The following is a 21547-nucleotide window of genomic DNA, read 5'->3' as shown; positions in this document are numbered from 1 at the left end:
CCCCTTCAACGGAAGACCCATATAAGCCAACAGTCTCTCCTCGTGTCTGTCTTTGTCGTTCAGTCTCTTCGAAACGCTAATCCAAATTGATAGAAGGGATGAGGGATGCAACACAAGTCATAAACGAGGGCTCAACACCTGTTCCAGCTTTTGAATTGTTTCAAGACACTCTGAGTGTCTTGTGGTTATACTGTAGCTGGAGAAGAGACTGCTCAACAAGGCAAAGTGTCCAGTGGCGCTGCTGTCAAAGCTGTACGATACAGAGACAGAGCAGACCAGCTGCAAGTGAGTTTCTTACATCTTCATTCTCTCTTGGTTTTCCCACTCTCCACAGGTAGGAGAGACTGCACGCTCAGTTCAAATATCATCTGGAGTGAAGGATCGTGATACATGTACATGGTGCAAGAAACGTGCACCATCTACTTGTATTGCTAAAGTGACCAAAAAGATACTGACTTCTGGCTTTCAGGTGTGTTCATTCAATTGTATCCAGGATGCAGGTGAGGGAGGAGTGGATGCAGAGCTGGATCACTGAGTCCATTTCACACAAGCAGAACTTAGTCAGTAACAGGCCCTGCAGAGATGCAGATTATGTGAGCTGAAGGCTTCAACACATCTCTTTCCCCTACGTGTCTCCACACACTCCCATAATGCACACGCTGCCCTGCGATACCAGCGCATTTATTTTTCTGTCCATCTCATGCAACTCAAGCATGGCTCACTTTTTTGCTCCCCTCAGTTCGCCCTATCATCAGTGTAAAATACCTCACCCCTGCAGACAGAGACAGATGGAGAGAGCAGCAACAGCCCCCTGCTCAGCTCCAGTGATTTATGCCATGGTAGCACAGACCCACCCGCACACACCTATGCATTCCTCCTCACAGCATACACGTGATCATACATCTGCAGATGAGATCGCATGCATAAATGTGAGGTTGTCTCAAAGCATGACGGCACCTGTCTTGTGTTAATGTTAAATGCCAGTGCTCCAGGGCTTTGTAAAAGGACATGAGCATCTTTGAAGCAGTGGCAACAGAGTTGGACATCATTTGTCCCTTTCTATGACAGTGAAAGAGGCTGCAGGCACATTCTTCCTCCTTATTCTGCTTGACTGAGGTGTCAGAGCTAAAAAGCTGTTATACTTGGTTGCAACACTATCAGTTGTGCTTTCTGTTAAATGCCACCCAAGCACACTGAGTGAATTCTTGAGTGAAGATAATGAGCGTACAATGGTGCTGCAGAAAGAGAGGGTGAGAGGAACTGTCAGTAAACATGTTTGTGTGTGTTTGTTTATGCCACGTTGTGGTCTGGGGCTCGGAGCTGTTCTAGTGTTACAACAAGGACATTCTTGCAGTACACGAGGCAACAATTTGCAAGTAAGGTCATTGTACACGCTGTCCTCTTCTCTCACCACCACCCCCCCACCCGCCGCCGCACACTCCACCCTCACACACAGAGACACGCACGCGCAGCCATGTTTTTAATAATTCTGTTGTATCAGGGTGAAGACGTGGGAGGGAGTGTGGGGCAGAAAAAGAAGGAAAGCAGGGAGGGAAGGGGACAAAGGATGGAAAGGCGCAGTCAGATGCAGACAGGTAGTAAACAAGAGAGTGCTGATAGAGGGAGTGAATGGGGGGATGCAGGTAGAAAGAGAGAAAATAAGGGATGTTGAGCAGTGGCGGAGGGGAAATCGTTTATCCTGCAGTTCAGGTAAGGGTGACCTGTTTGTCTCTGTCGGCCTCTGTTACTCCCCTGATGTCTCTATAATAGGCCCGTGAAAGGAGGAAGACACGACAGCACAATGCAGCGGCCTGCAGTCACGGAGGCTCCCACGTGCACCTCAGCTTCATTCCACCCCACAAACTTTAGGGAATTCACCCAAATTTCACTTAATGAATTAAAATGCACCATTTGTTTTTAACCAATGCAGCTTGAAGAAAAGGAAAGATCAAAACTCATTAAGCAGCTTTTTCTGCTGAGTCTCTGAGTCAGTTCTGTTGTTTGGACTATTGTTTTAGCTGTGGTCAGGGTGTGTCGGTCGCTCCCCACTTTGGTCCAGACTAGTGCTCACATACAGTAACAGAGTTAAATTACCTGGAAGATCCTCAGGCTTCCGTGTGTTTGGGCCCATAGAGCATGTGCATTCAGTGACCTGCACTGATCACATGACACACACTGACACGGCCTCAAGTTGTATCACTAAAGGCGGTTTATCAGATTTTGCACAGTCCCCTCTGAAGCCACAAAAGCCGTTTATACTACTTTTTTCCACAAATGCCACAGTCCTCACATGGCCTATAGGCAGACTTTGATGTGTAAAACCACTGACCAGCTACACAGAGCCCCTTAGCGACTCTGCACAGTATTGTTTCTTGTTAGACTTGTTTACTCATGAAAAACTGCCCAAAAACAAATTAAATGACATGTTAAAATAGTTCTAGGTTGTTCGATAGCAATGTTTTTTTTTCCGCAGCGTCATTGTTAGAAACAGCACCTAAGAATCAAAGAATGGGAGCTTCTTTCTAGATGTATGATTTTGTTTCACTGTTCAGCAATCACACAGGGAAAAATCCATTGTAGAGTAAAAATGTCAACACTACATGACAAACGAACTCCTGAAATCCACTGAACACCACAGATTGATGACTTGTAACGGTATAACAGTATTCAAGGGTGGATTTTTCCCCAAAGGCAGCAGCTATAGATCTAGCTGAACTTGAAATAAAAGTAAGCCAAGCAGACGGGTTTCTTTGATTTGTCTCTCTGCTCACTTCCTCCTCCTGTTTTTCATTTCACTCATCGTCCCCTCCGCATGATGCAGTAACGACAACCCTCTCTTCGCTTGCGACGAAATCACCTCAGTGAAGATCCATTTCATTACTTTGATTTGGAAATAAAACTGAGTGCGGTGGCAAAGTTGGAAATGAGCGCAGATGAGAGGGAGAGGAAGACAGAGGGTGAGAAGAAAAAGAGACGAGAGGGAAGTTTGGCCTAGAGCTATGGAAAGTTGTAATAGACGTTATGTGAGCAGCAGGAGAATAAAAAGCATGTGGGCGTTTTTATGGAATTAAGACTTGGGAAGTCATTACCATATTGTCTAAGACTTTTCAGCTTTACAGAGGATTGCATTGGTTTTTCTCAAATTGCACCCTCAAATAATACACACAGATATACAGTTACACACATTTAAATCAGTGTGTGTTATCTAGCAGACTAATAAAAAGTTGTACTTTCATTTAAAAACAGTTAAAGCACGGGAGGATGATGAGAGAAAAAAACAGACTTTATAGTCTCAAATTAAACTCTAAATTTATATGGCCCCTAACACCAAACTCTCCACAGGCAAACAATAGGAGGAAGGAATCCATCTGCTCATCCAGTCATCCATTATCTAAATGCTTATTCACTTAGGGGTTGAGGGTTGGGTACACCCTGGACAGGCCGCCGGTCTCTTGAGAGCTGACATATTAACCATTCACACTAGAAAACCAGAGTACCTGGTGGGAACCCATAGAAACGCAGGGGAGAAGATGTCAACACAGAAAAGCCACTGTTGTTGTGTCTGGATTTGAACCGCTGACCAGCAACAAAACAAATCATCAGCCTGCCCTTTATGTTAAAATGGGCAGATTAAGCCTCTTTACAAGCTTGAGTGTTCAATGAGCTGTGACAACATGTACTCCTAGTAATAATAGAGACACAAGTGACAGATGAGCTGGGAGAAATTAAAGGATACTTCTGCTCCAGTGTGCAGGTCTGTTGGCAACTCAGTGTCATCCTGAACTGTCAGTGAAGAGACGATCACCTGCTTACACACTGTATGTCTGTGTCCCACTGTACAGACAGTCGGGAGCAAGCTGTCAACACTGACTCGTAGGTCTGACACACAGCTCTACTGAGAAAGAAAAGAGCACACAAGGACAGTGAGGGCCGTGGTCCTAACAAGGTTAAATCACAATAATACTTTAATTCACGACATGCGAGTAATGCAAGTGAAGAAGAAACAGTTACTGTAGATATCATGGAGAGATGCTTATTTGGTGTCTCACCAAAACCGCACTAAGTGTTTTCCTAGTTCTGGTTTTTATGGTAAGCTAATTGGCTGCAGCTCCATGTTTACATTGCACACACAACATCACCATTTATCGCTAAGCACGAAAGTGAATAACCTATTTTTCCAAAATGTTATACTGTTCCTGTGAGTAGTCATAGGATCAGGGAGTCCGTGCCTCTTAATGCATGAATAAGTATGAAAGCAGAGGTTTATTCACAATTAAAATGTAATAACTCACAGATTTTACAGTAAATGTTTTAATAGTTGGGAAAAATGTATTCAAAACACATATCTTTTCTATGTTGTGACACTAATACACTGTAATGTTTGAGGTCAACTCCCCTAGGCAATTCAAATTTTATTGTATTATTGTTGATGTTCTTACATTGATTTTTCCCTTGATGAATGATTTGGTGTGCTACCCACCCTAAGATTTTCACTGGCCCCATCCGGACACCCCTATGAAATTGTTCTGGGGGCGCCACTGCCCCAGCTGCTGAGCTTATAGTGTACAATGGGATTTTAGAGCTTTTTCAATCAAACAAGGTCAATTTGATAACCTTGTATTATCCCTACTGTTCATGTTGTCCCTTCAGTGACAGTGTTTCAGCTCTAAAACGATACAGTGCACTGTGCCTGCAGCCTACAGCTGATGGAGTTCTTGTGAAGCTCCTGCACAGTAACATGGTACAGTAAATTGTTCTTTCACTGTAAGGAGTGAGGTCTACTATTTGTTTTATGTTGTGCCTTGGAGCTCACAAGAAAATTATGCTGTTATTTGTATGTACATCCTGGAGAGGAAATGTAATTCTACCTTTGTAGATCAATAAAACCATTGTACTCTAATGTATTGCACTCATTATTCTAATCCATCCTCTCCTGTTAGCAAACATATGGGCACGCTGTCTGCCATGGCTGTTATGTAATTAATAGTCATGGCGGGGCAATTAAAATCAGGAGGCTTTATGGGCTTGCTGATTAAGATATTTAAAGCATGATGTACCCAAGGCTCTTATTTTTGTGCAAGTTTCTGCGTATGTTCTTGTTTATCCTCATTTGCTTTTTGTTTCCTCTAGCAAATGTGTGTTACTGTGAAAAAACGAGCGCCGCCTTTGTGTTTGTGTGTGATGGGATGCGTATAAGGCGAGGAACAGTTTCAATACTTATCCTTGACTTTTCCTTTACCCGCACGCAATTAATTACTACCCAGAATAGCAGCCCTGGGATCAGCTGCTGAAGGGATGAAAACACATCAGTGTGTGTGCGAAACCAGCCGACTCTTGGAGTGTTGTTGTGCAGCACACTGAGACCTTGCACCACCATCCATTTGCAATGACAATCATTATCACGTTAAAGCAGTGGTCTCCAACTCTATTCCAGAGGGGACGTGCATGTTCACAGTCCCACAGTAATCCATATTCACTCTCTTAATTGGTTCAATTAGTTCTCTCAGATACTGTATGAATTTTACACTCTGCCTGTCCCCAGATAAAGTCCAGTTAACGTATTACTGGGCAGAGGTTACAAATTGGGTTCCCAGTGGTGAGGCTTAATACACAGAGGATTTGAAGTCATTTATGTGGTTGAGTGGGCTAAAAACTGTATTGCTGACACTGTAATGAGGAAACATAAGCATCTTGGCCTCAACGTGTAGTCTTGCAAGACTTACACTCATGGGAATTTACACGTCATATCAGACAAAGATAACCGAACAATGGGAGGTAAATATTCTTATATTATCGCATTTATGTACACTAAGTCAGCCCTTAATTTGCTTTACACTCATTCTGTGAGGGCTGTGTGTAAACCCTCTCTCTCTCTCTCACACACACACACACACACACACACATGCATACACACACACAACCCTTATTAAATCAATGTTGGCATGGGACGAAGCGATTAAGTTAGTGACATGCTAAAATATGTGGCTTAATGGTCGCTCTCCTTTAATGGCTGAGTTTAAGATGGTGCACAGCCAGGAAATGGAGATCAGTTTGAAACACGCACACACATACACACACACACACACGCACACGTCTTCAAACAAATGAGGCTTTTGCATTACTGTCTGTCTAGTGAACATGTATTGATCCGGAGGAGAAGCTTGTACATTACTGTGGTTTGGCAAAATGCCATTAAGTTGGGGGAGAAATTCTGTACATATATGCAGTATGCTTTTCAGTATTTCCTGAACCGGAATAAAGAGACACTTGCTGCACTTTCTTTAAACTGTCTTATCTTAAATGTAGTCTTTATAGCTAGTTTAGGTTTCTTTCCACACTCGTTTATTCCCTTTCCTTTTTTGTTCTGTAAATGTTCCCTGTTGTCCTCTCTCTCTCTCTCTCTCTCTCTGTCTCCTTGCCCACAGGAGTCCAGCTCAAGGTTCCACATGAGCGTGTACAGTAGAGCACAGTATAGGTGACAGTGGTGCAGCTGACTAGACTCTCTTTCCTTTACCGTGCTATTTGTGGGATCTGATGGGTGAACTGGGAATAGAAGGATGATTCAGTGCTACAGGTCAGGATCTATGATAATGTACCATGGGGAACATTTCCATATAATGAACACACTACATCTTCTTTATAGGCCCTCTTGAGGAACGAAGATGAGGACACAGATAAAGAGGAAACGAAAGAAAGGGAGATCAAGCGAGATTTCAAGAATGAGAGAGGCAGAATAAAGGAAGAGGACGGAGAGAAAGGAGAATGAGTAGTGGAGGAGACGGCAATAATGAGAGAGAAAGTTTAATGGGAGAGACAAAGAAGCAAAAGAGAAAGAGGTAATGTTAACGCACTGCAGCCGGCAGTTTGTGCTCCCTCTGCAGCACTTGTGAGCACTGCTGGCTGTGTTGAGCACTTGTTCTTTCATATCAGCATCCTGCTGCTACTGTAAAAAGAGACATAGAGAGAGCTTTGCGTGTATATATTTGTTTGTGTGTGTACGTGAATGCGCGTCTGCAGCCCTTTGTCGGGAAACTAATAACAAATTGTCATGCTGGCTCTTGATTTGTATGGATAAAAGAAAGCCATAATGAGCCCCATAATGCGAGCTATTTAGTGCACCATTCAACGCAAGCTGCCATGTCTGTCAATCACAAGAACTTCCAAGCCTCCCTGTGACAAGGCTGGGCTTTTGTCCTCAAGTCTCAAACAATAAAGTGACACAGCGATGACAGGCATGCACACACGCCCAACTCACGACCACGCATCTATTAAACATTCATTATTCTTCTTCCGTTGTCTTGCAGAAAACTTCCACGAGCTGTAGAGGCGAACCAAGCTGGACCAAGCGCCTACTCCTTTTACAAGTCCACTGCTGCTGGAGCTGATGCCACGTTGGTGAGTGGATGACACGTCAGAGCTGTGATGTGCCACGAGCTGGTCCATCGTTACTGGACCATACTGATCAAACATGGCTGATGATGCATTGACAATTCTTTTGTGCATGCATACAGTTATTTGTACACCAGTAAATCTTCTTTTTGAAAAGAATTTGTATTTATTGATAAGAAATCCACTATAAAGAATATAAAGTGTAATTTCTACATACATTTTCTACTTGGTTAATTTTGTAATTCTTCTTTCAAAGCAAATATTTTTACAAAACAGAAACATAAAATATATTCAGTATTCATTGTTGATATCTAATGATGAGAATCCATGCTGTATATGTACAAAAAGTGAAGCTAACAGTCTAATCGTTGCCTCATAATTGAAGTTTAGCCCCGGCTTGACCCATTTGAATCTCTGAGCTAAGCGATCAAGGAACCAATACAACGTCCCACTGCCCTCTGTCAATACACCTGGTCTGACCTATTGGCTGAGGTGGAGAGGGGGGCAGATCTATAACATTGACAGCCTCCCCCTTCCCCTCTTTTCTCTCATTAGATCCACTCTATTAAACTCCTTATGCATCTGTCTGTAGGCTGCTGGCTGGGGGCTGGGAAACAATCGGACAGCCCTGCTGGTGGTTACTGTCTGAGGAACTGCCTGAGATAGCGCTGCAAAGCAGCGTTTATGAGCTGATGAAGACACTAGAAGGTTTTTCAAGAAACTGTTTTTAAGTACAGTTAACTCTGTGTTCGAGTGTGTTTGTGCAGCATTTGCATCTTTTCAACATGCATTGTGAATAAGAACAGTAAATACTTGTGCTGTGGTGTTAAAGGAATAGTTCAAAACAGTTCTCTGGACAAATTAGATGGGAAAATCAATACATCTCTCATATCTACATGGAAACTTTAAAGCTGCAGCCGCTGTAGCCACTAGTCAGTTGGCTTAGTTTAGCATAAACAATGGCAACAGCTACATCAAAACAAAACAAAGCCACCCCTCTAAAGAGGAGGTTCCAGACACCACCTCGCCACATTAAAATGTTTCATGTTTTCATGTGTTCATGTTTCTAGTAAAAAATATTTGAAAAAAAGTTTTTATCAGGACAAAAACAAGTTACCAAAAAAGATTATTACACTAAACTAATGTACATGTTTAATAAATGAGATATATTATATTACAAAATGAGCTTTAGATGTGTTGCTAGGTGGATTTAGTTATCTTTAGATGAAGCCAGGCTCTGCTAAGCTACACTCTGTGGTGGCTTGTCCTATCTAACAGACTCATGTAACTCTCCCATACACTGCATTCTTACCAAATTATAAAACTATTTATTTTAGGATCATGCCTTGTGAGTGTTGACTTTGGTTACTGTGTGTTTGATTTGTACAGTATGTGTTCATGTGGCATCATTCAGGAGTGGAGTTAAGTCGAATGGGACCGGGTGGCACAGAGGAGGTTGAGGGGTCGGAGAAGGCCACAGTCGTCACTCCCATCTTCTTTAGGGAACGCTCGTCTGTCACGGAGATGGAGCGAGAGAATGCAGGACGGGGGGCAGCCAGTTGGCCTGAGATGGACAGATGGATAGAGACATATTTTTAAAAGTGTTCTTTTTACCTTCATCCATGTTTCTATTCTTTTAAATGCTTTGACAAAAGAAATGTTTTTCATTTCATACCAATAGTACAAAATTAAACTGAAGTTAAGAGACAGAGTTGGAGAAACAACAAAGACACACACGACATGAAAGAAATGACAAGACAGAGATAAAAGAGGAACAAAAGCAAAAGAGATTCAAAGAAGAGAAACAGAACTGTCAATTTATTTAGGTTAACTTAAGATCTGTGCTGTACACTTAGATTTCCATTAGTTAAATCCCTGATTGGTATTCACCTCGCACACCCGACTCTTTATTAGATTCTCTAGAGTAAATGACATCCATTTACTTTTATTACAGCAGATGAATGAATTGAACGAAACGAAAAACTATTACTCAGTCCGTGTAGAAAGAAATGCAGTTGCAGCATTTGGCCTGCAGGGGGTCATAACGGTGCAGCGAACTGCAGCAGCTTGAGCAATGACTGCAGATTTGTTGGAGTTTGATGTCTCTCATCATCACACACACAGAGAGAGAGAGCGTGGGTGAGAGAAAGCACAGCCGGCAAGATGCTACAGGCCATATTGGGAATTCTACCTTTGATAGGGCTGACATCCAGCTGAGGTTCACCTCACTAACCAGCAGGGGGCAGGGTGACCACGCACACACATGCACACACATGCACACACAACACATATGCTCAGACACAGACCCCCACCAAGGCTGACATTTGCAGCTAAGTGCTGCATTGGCTGGTTATTTATGTTGAGAGAGGTGGTGATGGGGAGAGTTCAGCAGGTGGCTGCATTACACTGTTTATCAGACCGACGCAGTGGCATTATCACTTCATGAGGCAGCCTACACTCTTCTCCCCCATGTCTTTCTGCCCCCCTCTGCCCCTCTTCTGTCTTTCTGTTGTCCTTTTCTGTGTATATGCCCACTGTCGCTCCCTCCTCACTGCTCCTTGTGTTGCAAAATGCCTTCCGACTGCTCTTCCTTCCCAGTTTTTTTTGCACAGATGTACACCAGCCACCTGGGTACTTGTAGGATGCAGTTAAAGCACTAGTGGTGCAACCAGCCGCTGTTCAAGCCTGTTGGCATTATGGAGTTACTCATACTCTACAGTACTGTAAATACAAAATGCGTGTAAAGATTACCTGTACTTTTTCTAATTATGTAAAATGGCGTGCTCCTGATGACAGTCTGTGTGTTCACCTTGTTCTGTACATGTCCTGCTGCTTAATAACATAATAATAATAATTACAGCTGAATACATTTACATTTAAAAAAACTTTACATTTGCTCATTCCCTGATTTTTTCTGCCTTCAGTGCTTTCACTTCCAGCTGTAGTGTCTCTCCTCTCTCCCCTCTGTTTCTCCTCCCCTCCTCTCTGCCTCCTGTGGTATTTCAGTATAGCACAGGTCAGTAGCTGCAACCTTACCTGTGTTGTTCTGGCTGGATTTGACTTTGCTGTTGGTCTTCTCTTGCATTGTCCGCTCAAACTCCCTCACCTCCTCCAAACTCAGCCCTGTGGGAAAAGCAAAGCACACACATGCATGGCATCAGAACAGAGTATAAACATTATATTTCATCAGGTGCATGCTGAGAGTCCAACTGCACTGCATCATGTTTTATCTTATATGTAATGTAAAACCTTTTACTGTGACTGACTTACCGTGCCATTCGTCAGTCCATGCGACTGCCTGTCTGTGCCCAACCAGCAGAATGTCCCGGATGTTCTATAATTACACCAGAAACAAAACAAACAAAATGTCACTAAAGAGGGCAGCTGTCTGTAGGACATGCTACATTGAATGTACATTTTGCAGTGCGTCATTGTCAAAACAATGCTGATACTTTTGTGTAGTTACTTTAAACAACTGAGATCATGGTTGAGAGAAGTGGGAATTTATCTCAGTGCTATTTGCACTAGCCTTTGTCACAACCAAGATCACATTTCTGTAAAGTAAACAAATATTTCCAGTAACAACACTGGGACAAGGGCGTTGGCAGTTTTGCTTTAAGTACGATACTTTCACTTTTTCTTTATGCTTGATTGCTTTGTTTCATTGTGCTTAAATAATGCGTTAAAAAGAGAAAATGAAAGAACATGTTCGTTCCTACTGTTTGTGGTTTAAAGCAATACAGCAACAGTCCTAATAAATCCAACCTAATGGTGGAAAACATAAAACACAGTGCAGAGGTCATTTTGAGGCTAACAGTCTTCTTGGCGAGGGGCTTGGTAATTATACTAATGTCTAGAAACTAATGTGGTTATGATTTATTTGAGTAAAAATGCAACACATGGCATATTCAAATAACAAATAACTATTCAGGATGGTTGATGATCATCATTTTACCCTAAACTCAACATGTAGGAATAATGCTTGGTAGGAGCGGCGTGCTTTATAAAATCCAATTAGCTGAAATTTTTAATTTTTCCATCTTGTATTACACGAACACAGTAAGTGCTCATAACCATAATTGCATATCTTATCACAATCCAACCATCTTAACATCAGCATAGGGGAGAGGAATGAAAAAAAGCTCTCTCTCACTCTATGTATGAACTCCTCAGTCTTGGTCTGGAAGCCGTAGACATCAAAGCTGCACTGCACCCTCTTATAGGAGCACATAATGGGCTCGTGGTCTTCTCTCCAACCTTTCTGCAGAGGCCCTCGGCCGGTTTTAGTTGACTGCCAGCGGCTCAGATCCTGCACAGCAAAAACAGTGGGTCTATATGCTACTTGCTGACTTAGCAGAAACTTTGGCCCTAGTAGGCGTCTTCAGGGGGAGCTGTGGATGTATCGATGTGCAGTGTGTGTATGTGTGTGTGTGAGAGAGAGACAGAGTGCAAATGTGATGACGTGTAGGGAAGCGCATTGTTTCTCACTATAGGTACAGGTGCACGAGTGTTGTAGTGATAACAATCATGCAACTGTGAACAGAAGATCACTGGCTGGAAATTTATTTTATAGTGTGTTTGGTGCTTGTGTGTGCATGAATGTGTCCCTGTATTCATTATATACACTCTGTATGCATATGTGTGCACCTGTCTGCGTGTTTCTGTGTAATCATGCCTGTGATTTGACCTTTGTCTCTAAGCACCTCATGACAGTAAAGAAGTATGTGATTTATGATCCTTCACAAGTCAGTAAAGCAAAGTAGACAAAAATAAATGATAATACAAAATTAATAAAAGCAGAAAAATAAAAAAGGAATTTTTTCATTGGTACATTATCATTTCTGTGCTTTTTTCAACATATTTCGAATAACAAATAGTTTCACTTAAAAAATAAAAAATACACTTTAAATTGCCTTTTAAAAAAAAAGATTTAGATAAGAAAATGTAACATCTTTGTGCAATCGTCTCTGTGAAAGTGTGCACGGTGTCTTTGTGAACTGTGCTTTTATCTGTGCAGGACTTGTCCTTGCACACTGTAGTGGGGCGGTGGAATATTTCACAGAAGCAACAGAAAGGCTGTCACAGAAGAAAAATGCTAGTAAAGCAGAATTTTCCCATTCTTAGTTAATTTTTTTTACTGCAGCTATATGTCATCACTCTACAGCATGTGTATTTTTACACTCTCTATTTTTGTTCTTTGGGTTTTTATAAATACGTTGGTTACCTGATTACTGATTGGCTTTGAATGGAAGTGGAAATGAAAAAGAGGGTTACCACGGCCAACAAGTCAATAATCAACAAGCTGAGAAACATACCACTGGAGATGCCTTATGTTTCCAGACTTCATGATAAGCTAACCAGCTGCTGTCTATAGCTTCATATTTGATATATTAATAAGTGTTATTAATCTGGCTATCTAACCTTTGTAGGAAAGTGGATTGCAATTTGTCCAGCTTTTCTTTTCTTTTTTTTTGCAAAGACTCAACAGCATTCACAAAGTCTTCACACTATCGTTTGTTTTTGCTTTTCTGTGACTGCACATATGCATGTTTGGTCATCAGTAACAGCACAGTACGTACCTCAGACTCTTTGTAGTGCTTTTCAGGGATGGGGTCACTCAGGATGTCCAGGAAACTGACATTCTGTGCTGGGGTCGGCGTGTCCCCAAACACCTACATCCAAACAGGTGGGGGGATAATACAGTATAATGAGAACAGACACACATACATGTACTCCCTGCATGACCTCATACACATGCAGTCATTCACTCAGTGGAGAGAAGATCAGAGTAGATGAGTGTGTAGAAAACTGAGGTCACACACACAACAGCTCTCACTATATCCCACCCTGAGGCTCTTGGAGTAAATCACACTGGAGTTAAGAGAGGGTGCAAGGGGGAAAAAACAAGGACACATGAGGGATATTAAAGGAGGGGGGGATAGTTTTCCTGGAGAACAAATAGAGGGAAGCCTGGAAAGACTGCACACTCGTGAATTTATTTAAAATATGTTCTTTTGCCCTGTGATAGTTTTCATTTCACAGTTGAAAACTAACAATAAGACCTTCCATTAGATAAAACCCTGCTACGCTCCTGCAGTGCTCATTGGCCTGCGCCTACTCAAGGTCACACTCCCTCTTATGGAATGTGTTGCATTAGTTCAATGTGTTGTGTGGCTGTTTACAACGGCGTGCTCACAGCCTCCTTGTGTGGTGTATATATTCATACAAAGACACAGAAAATCTACGTATTTACATTAACTAAAGGTACGAGTATCACATGTAAATAATACGCAATCATAGGTTTTGAAAGATGTTAAAAATGTTACTGGAGGACTTAAATAAAATCAGTAAAATTAGAAAATGAGTCTGCGGTTGTTTTATTGTTTTTTATTATAACATCAGATCATTATTAGTCATGCATTGTAAGCAGCATTTTTTATTTGATTTGGTTGAAGTGGAGATAACTTGTTAATTATTTCATCTTATGAAGATTTTCCTAGCTGATTAATCTGCAGATTACTTTCTCAATTCATGGATTGAATGTGAAATAGTAAAAATGAGACACTTTGACGAAAAAATAAAAAAAGGAGAAGCGCAGCTGAGAAGCTGGAACCATGAAATATTTGATATTTTTGCAAGAATGCAAAATTGCAAAATTTAGAAAAGGCTCTAGTTATATTTATACTGTTGGGTAGGTTAAAGTATAACAATGCTTTGTAATTCATAAGCACTTGTAAATCCGTTGGAGTAGAAACATAATGTGACATGTAAAGAAAATACTCAAGTAAAACTTGTAGCAGCTTGACATAAAACATGATTCACTACATTCCTCATCACAAGTCTACCCCTCTAGATTTTGACAAGATCTTGTCTTTTTACCGTTTCTTTGACTGCACTGGACTCAAGAGCCAGACAAAGCAATTGTTTGTGAATTTATGTGTGTCTTGGCCTTGGACAAAATGCAGAATGGCAGGCGTGTTCACCACACTGCATGTCTGGTTAATAGATCTGCCAATAGTGCATTTTGTGCTTTGCTTGTTTTCCTAGTAATGGACACATCACTCTGATGAACATTTTCTTTGCGCTGCAGAGAAAATTGCTATTTCTCCACTTGTTCCCCTTTTCTCCAATCACTCCATCTTTTGCACTTGCTCTCTGTAATACTCACATTGTTGTTATCACCATTGTTGTTTTCAAATCTCGTCTCTATGCGGATGCTGAACCTGGGGAGGAACGATACCTACAGGGTGACATGAGGTAAAAACGGGAGAAAAGGGTTGAGAAACAGAGATAGAGGGAGTGAAAGCAGAGTGCAGATTAGCTTCACTGATACTGAAAAGTGATGAGCTCTGTTGCATTCATCTACAGTAAATGATAGGTTAGAATACTTACTGAGTACTCTGCAGCATCAGGGGTGTTCAATATTGATAGGGAGAGAGAGCATTAGTTAGTTATAGATGTATGAACACACATGTAGAGACACGCTTACTTTCACTTTCATGCAAACAATAAATGTTCAGTAGCACTTGGAAAACCAGCTCTTAAAAGTAAATATGACTTGCCAGTATGACCAGTAGTCTGACATTTAACAGAAACAAAAAGTAAACACAAGCACCTGTGATGGTGTACGGGTAGAAGTTCCATGCCTTTTCTGTCACGTAGAAAAATCGCGGGACAATTACTTTTGCCCAGGATGGCAGTTTACTAAAAAAATAAAAACAGAGAAAAAGAGGAGACACAGTCAAGAGGATGGAAGAGTTGGAGAGTTGAGAAGGATTATGGAGGGAGACAGAGAGATCCTAAGTGGTTTTTGTGCCATTTATAGCCAGATTACCTGTAGGCTACTCTCACCACACTGTTCATTTGTATGACTCATTCCCAATTACACCTGTGGTGATTAATTGTTATTGTAGCTTCTGGGTTACATGTCAGAACATGACTGACTTAAAATACATTTTTCAGTTACTGTACTAACGTGTGTGTGTGTGTGTGTGTATATTCCAGTGTATATTTTCTAATGAGGACCAAATGTCCCACGAGCACAGAAAGATTAGGAAAATCCTCCACTGTGAGAACATTTCTTTACTTCTCTAAGAGTTTATTTTAGGATTAGGCCTTGGGTTTATAGTGGTGATTAGAATAAGAGTTGAGGTTACATTAGGGTAATGAGTGAGGTTAGCTTAGGGTTAGGAAATAAATTTAGAGTTTAAACAGAATTCTGGTTGTTTTTACACCTTGGCTTTCACCATTATCAAAATGCATTTATTAATGCGCCGTGTCCCTGAGCTCAAAGCAAATAAAACTCAAATTTTCTGAACTTTAACACTGAACACTGCAGTTGCACGGTGTCAATCTCCTGTGGCTGAATAATTATTAAAACATATTTGCATAACATAACATGATTGCTCACACACTCTTTAGTTGGATAACTGTAAATCAGTTACGGTGTTTTAATCATACTGGAAAAACTCCCTGCTTGAAGCAAATTCAATTGTCATTTTAGTAGCCCTTGATTTTAACACCCTCAATTTAAGGTTGATAAGAACTTTATAAAAATATGGTTTTTATATAGTAGTGAAAAGATATAATGACAGTAGGTGTTTAATAATGTTTCATCAACAGATGTAATTACTATGAGGTATTCTTAACTGCTGTATAAAACACTGATAACAGGTTCAGTGGCTAGAATCATATCTATGATTACATTCATACATGCTATAAACTTTGATTACCTTTTGATCCCTTTTAAACAAATCATTACCAGGCAAGATTGAAACTGCTGAGCTCCAATGTTCATTCTTGACACTAAACTGTTAACACTTGAGCCCTACTAACTGCATTTCTCTTTTTTTTTTCAAGACAAGATTCTTGTGTCTTGGGTTTTCCTATCGTGAGTGACACATAATGTGTTAGTTTGTGAATATTAGAGATGCTAGTACCTCTAATAATTTACCATAGAACCAGTGTCTTTCCCCTTGTTTCCAGTGTTTATGAAAAGCTAAATGTATATTTAATGTACACATACGGTGTAATGTCAACCCTCTTAACTGCTAAAAGGCTTAAAAGTATATTTCTGAAATTATCAAACCATTAGTTACCTCTTAGACATAAATAATGTGCTATATAATAATGTATCAGAAAGCATTAGCGACATGTTTATATGCTGCTTATAAATGTTTATGCAGGTGTTTAAAGTATTAAAGTCTTAAATACTATCTTTATGTATATCTTTATTCAAATGAACAGTCTGTTCTTTTCTTTGAGCAGTGTCATAGGCTAAAACATTTGCTCATATATGCAGTAATTAACACCATCAGGATGAGGTAGATGTGTTTTTGTTGGATTTAAGTCTGTACTTGCACAATCAGAGGCCTTGAAGGGTTTACACAATGAGTTCATGGTATAATAATACTTCCATAGAGGTCTAAACATGTTCCTCAATGCTGTTGGACTTTGTATGTATTTATTGCCTGTCACTAGTGATACTTGAAACTTCCATCTATAGGGTGGACATATATACACAGTTATTAAGTTAAGAACAACAGAACTGACAATCTGAGAATTGAGTATCAATGAATGCAAAAAGACAACTGTAGTAGTATTAGTACATAAGTATAGAAACACAATCATCACTCTACCTGTTGAGGTAGATTCTCTTCTCAGTCAGCTGTCCTGGGCCGTGTGTAGGATGAACTTGTAACTCATTCTTCACCACCTCGACCCCTTCTCCCCCACCACTCTGCTCACAGCTGTGCTTACTGATCATGTACAGCTGCCCAATCCTGTACTGTAATCCGAGGAGAGGTTTAGGATAGGGAATGGGGTAAAGACAGAGAAAAATTACTGTAAGGCAAGGATCTAGTCATAATTAATAATTAACTGTACACCGCATTGACAAAATTACAATAACATTAAAAAGTAACACCAAGTGAGAGTGACGATAGAAAGGTGCTGAGTCTGACTTTATTTTAACAGACACTTGCTTAGTGCTTCATGGGCACAAGCTTTGTATTTGCTCTTACTTGAACAGTGAACAATGAACAGTTTCCTGCTTTCACTATTAATTCAGTGATGCTGCTTTCACTCCCCAACCTTGTTTCGTTGATTTTAGTTTGCTTTAATTGTTTTCAATCTTCGTTTTTAAAGTTGTTATGAAGGAGTGATAAAATCACACTATAAAGAGCTAAAGGGTTCTGCTGTGGCCGCTGTAATGTAATTTATTTTGTTGCCCTATATTGGTGTGCCACTAAAGCATTATTTTAATTAAATGCAGAAACAGAGAAAGACTGGGAGGAAGAGGGAAAGAGGAGGGCGGATATCAGTTTGCCATCCTTCACTGTTCCCTGTTGACATCATGTGACACTCCTCCTTCTTGTTCCAATTTCTGTAAAATGTCAACATTCAATATTTACTTATTGTGTATTTGTTGGACTTAATTAATCATAGTGATGGGTGCTTTTACACTGTCTTAAGACTTTGAGACTACAGAGCAATGAGCTCCTCCTCCACACAGGTTGCACATTTTTTTCTAGAAAATAAACTTTCAGAAAGGTGAACACTGTGTCCTTTAATCCCTAAGTACTCTGTAAATCATTATGTGCACAGAATGTCTATAATGAACAATGGGTTTAGATACTCATTCACTGACAGCTTTTGCTATGTATTTTTTCTTTCTTTAAAAAAGGTCTTGTGACAAATGTGTTTGTGACAGATTTCTGATAAATAGCTCTCCATAAGCATGTATTGGAAATCCTGCATTCAGTCAAGAAATGAAAATGAAAGTACTTAATAATTAATAACAAGTACAACCTGTTAAAACCAGTTTTAAAATCCCACAATCAAAGGGAAAGGTATGTCACTAATGAACAGTTAACTGACAGTGAAAATGAGACAAACCCTTGTCTAAATGTTGTCTACAGACAATTCACTGTATCCTCAGCTCTAACATGTACACTTATCCCTAATTAACTGTCAGTATCATATTCTCATTACAGCGGGAATTTAAACTACTCACACTCATTGGAAGTTTACATGCACTATTGCTTTACAACATTTTTATGCACCTTTTTTTTTCTAAGTAGCATTAGTATGGTATTTATGGTCACGTGGTCTGAGACCTCTGTTGGTTGATTTGAAAATAAATCAACCAAACAGAGGAAACAGTTTCACAGCTGTTTCCTCTGATATATTTATTTCTTAAGAACTGTGCAGTAATGTGGATTCCTTGTATCTGTCCACTGACTTGTGCTTATTGTCTCAATGCTGACTCACCAAATGTTAGTCTATATATTTATTCCACCATCAACTAAAACCCTTTGACTTACTGTGTCCTATTATACTGGTTGAATATTTACTCAAACATGTCTCTTAAAATTGAAACTATTTTTACATTTAAAAGTTTCTGTTGATCAGTATCACAAAATCACATTCAACACCCTTTGATTGTTTCGGAGGACGATATGAAATCTTCCAGCTTGCAATGGTGAATACTTTTTTATGGACCAAACATAAAAGTGCTTATAACCAAACTGGCTCACGAAACTTTCTACTTTTCCTGCAGCAGAACATACTACTGATTGTTCCATAACACTGGGTGAGCTGTGCTGTGTTACAGTTACAGAAGCTCTACTGGTTATTTCCCACCTGAAATCAACACTTTTCCCTCAAAGTGGAGCAGGGGTTAGGACGTTGTAAATGGCTTGAACGGAGGTAACAGTCATGGCTTGATACCGCCTCAAATAAGCTGCACTTAAACTTACATTACATTCAGGCGAAAGAGGATTTACTGCTAGCTCAAGTTTCTGTGTGCCCTGTATTGATACTGTAAATCCTATTTGGACTGCTATTTGTCACTGTCATTGTTGTGGTAACAGGTAGAATTGAATAGGGGGGGTGGAGGATGGTATACCAGGATGTGATGAGGACATCCCGTTTGAAGGGCACTTTGCCGCATACAACTCTCATGCCCGCCAACCGTATTCCTCTTTTTGGATGTGCTTTGTTTATAAACCTGCAGGCCAAATTTCTTTGTTTAAGATCAGCTGAAACCAGTCTGACTGGTTTGTGCTAGGAGCGCTAAAACAAGCATGGAAAATATAGAAGCAGGCAGATGGGGAGATAATTCAGAACCAACAGCAGTGAAACTGTATGATATTGCTGGCCAGGTGTTGTGCGTTGGCTCCGTCAGATTGCCCGAACCCATCGGTGCTGAACATGCCTCGCTACCCAATGTGCCAAAGCTCCCACAGAGCAGCCGCAGGAGGTCTCTGTGCTCTGCTGGCACTTTATTTACCAGACATTAACACTTACAAGTTGAAATGACGCTTCTCGCATTTGAAATAAACGCCTGTCTTATGTTTTTCATTTAAAGTTGTAGGTGAGTTGAGTGTGTGTGCGTATGTGTGTGTATGTGTGAGTGTGGGAAAGGCTAACACACTTACCTCATCCACAGTCAGTGGCATACAGATGCGGTACTCTTTCATCAACATGGTGCAGTAAGAGGGACGACTGTCTGGGAGCTGTGTCTTTGTCTATCTCAGCTGTCTGGGTTGCATAGCAGACACGTTCAGGCAAGCTACACTGCTGCTGCTGGACCGCTGTGACCTCTTTACTGACGCCTTCCTTCCTTCCTTAGTTCTGCTGATGTCAGTAGTCCATGGATTTAAGCCCAGTTCTCTCTGCCAATGAGTTTCTGCTGTTTTCTTTCTTTGCCCCCCTCGCTTCCTTCTTACAGCCTTGTCTCTGCTTTTTTGTTTCTCTTCCTCAATTACTCTACTGGACGCGATGTTTAAGCTGCTGTCTCTCCCTCCTTTCTTGTTACTTCTGCTTCCGAGACTCACGCCTTTAGCTGCCCTTTTGCTTTTCTGTTTATCTCACTTACTTGTTGTTTGCTTTCTTTCTCCGCACAGAGACAATGGTAATTAGCTGTGAAGTAAGATTGAAACTTACTTCTAACCACCTGTTCCTGTTCTTTCTCTTCTCCTGCTTTCTTTCTTTCTTTCTTTGCGCTCTGTCTGATTCCTTCTTAGACTTCTCATGTGCACCCTTGCTGTGAGCTTGGCGCTCCACCCTTTCCCCTCTCTCCTTCAGTTTTACAAATTCCTTTGCCCGTTTCCTCCTTATCTTTTTTCCTCTCCTTTTTTCCCTCCTTCTGTCCCTCCCAGAGTATCCACTCTCCGCCCACTATACTTCACTACCTGCTCACCTGTCCCCCCCCCCCCCCGCCTCTCTCTCTCTATATATCTCTGATTTCTATCTGTTCTTTATTCTCTGTTTCCAACAATAACACACCCTATCTGCTTTCTATATCGGGCACCATTAGGTGACACAGTTTGTTAACACCAGTGTTTCAACTTGAAGCACATTCCCCCTCACAACCTCCCCAATAATCGGGAGGTTGTTATTCTTATGACAGTATTCAAGGTTTATGGGACCTAGGGGTCAGGGTGGGCTGCTAGATTAAATATTACCAGAGCCATCTGGTCACCTTGTGACCTTCAGCTCAGTTCAATTGAGTTTTTATTTAGTCAATGAGTAGAAGCGAAGCAGTCATAACTTCTTGCCTATGTCCTTGAGTCATAGCTAACTCTCTTTTTGTGTGACTTAGAGCTGATGGTAACTGCCCAGTACATATTGTTGCCTCCCCATCAAATGAGAGAAGCAGATGCCTGGCCTGTCTGGGTCAGTCTGACTTGGCCCAAAACAATAACTGGCCCTGGACTTTTCCTCCCTGGTGGAATTCACTTGCTTTTCTTGCTGTGTCTGGAGGCAAGGCCAAAGTGGCTCTCTTCTCCACATGTCTTTGCTATCATCCGTTCTGCAGTGAAAGAGCGGCGAAAACAAATTCCTGGTGGGGTTTGCTCCTATCTTATCAGATCAGTGTTTAGAGAAGGGAAGCCACTTCAGAGAGCTGAGGTATGTTTTGTTTGTCTTTGCCTCGATTCTCCCCGGTCTCAACGCACACAGCGCTCTGACAGCACATGCATCACTGCAGTTTAAAGGATGATTGGTGGTGACTTGAATGTGTATTCAGCAGCTTATTGAGTAATTGATTAACATTGATTCACCATTTAATTGTGATTTGAGGCTTGTTTGGAAACTTGGTTAATGTTAGATGCAGTGATAGATTGCAGCATTTGCGGATGACTGGTCCTGTAAA

The 21547-nt window shown here is 40.9% G+C and overlaps 1 protein-coding gene across 1 annotated transcript; it reads right to left on the bottom strand.

Moving 5' to 3' along the window:
• Nucleotides 1-8124: 8124 nt before the first annotated feature.
• Nucleotides 8125-20497, bottom strand: pitpnc1b (phosphatidylinositol transfer protein cytoplasmic 1b). Its single transcript, XM_026372373.1, has 10 exons — nt 19830-20497; nt 17028-17176; nt 15005-15093; nt 14782-14789; nt 14558-14629; nt 12969-13061; nt 11543-11698; nt 10660-10723; nt 10426-10512; nt 8125-8953 (listed from the first exon to the last, which is right to left on the bottom strand). Exons 1-10 carry the CDS (start codon nt 19875-19877, stop codon nt 8796-8798), a joined length of 924 nt encoding a protein of 307 aa, XP_026228158.1. The 5' UTR covers nt 19878-20497; the 3' UTR covers nt 8125-8795.
• Nucleotides 20498-21547: the final 1050 nt, after the last annotated feature.

Source organism: Anabas testudineus, chromosome 16, assembly GCF_900324465.2.
Source record: "Anabas testudineus chromosome 16, fAnaTes1.2, whole genome shotgun sequence".
NCBI classification, from domain to species: Eukaryota; Metazoa; Chordata; class Actinopteri; order Anabantiformes; family Anabantidae; genus Anabas; species Anabas testudineus.
This window is presented reverse-complemented; position numbering and strand designations above follow the sequence as displayed.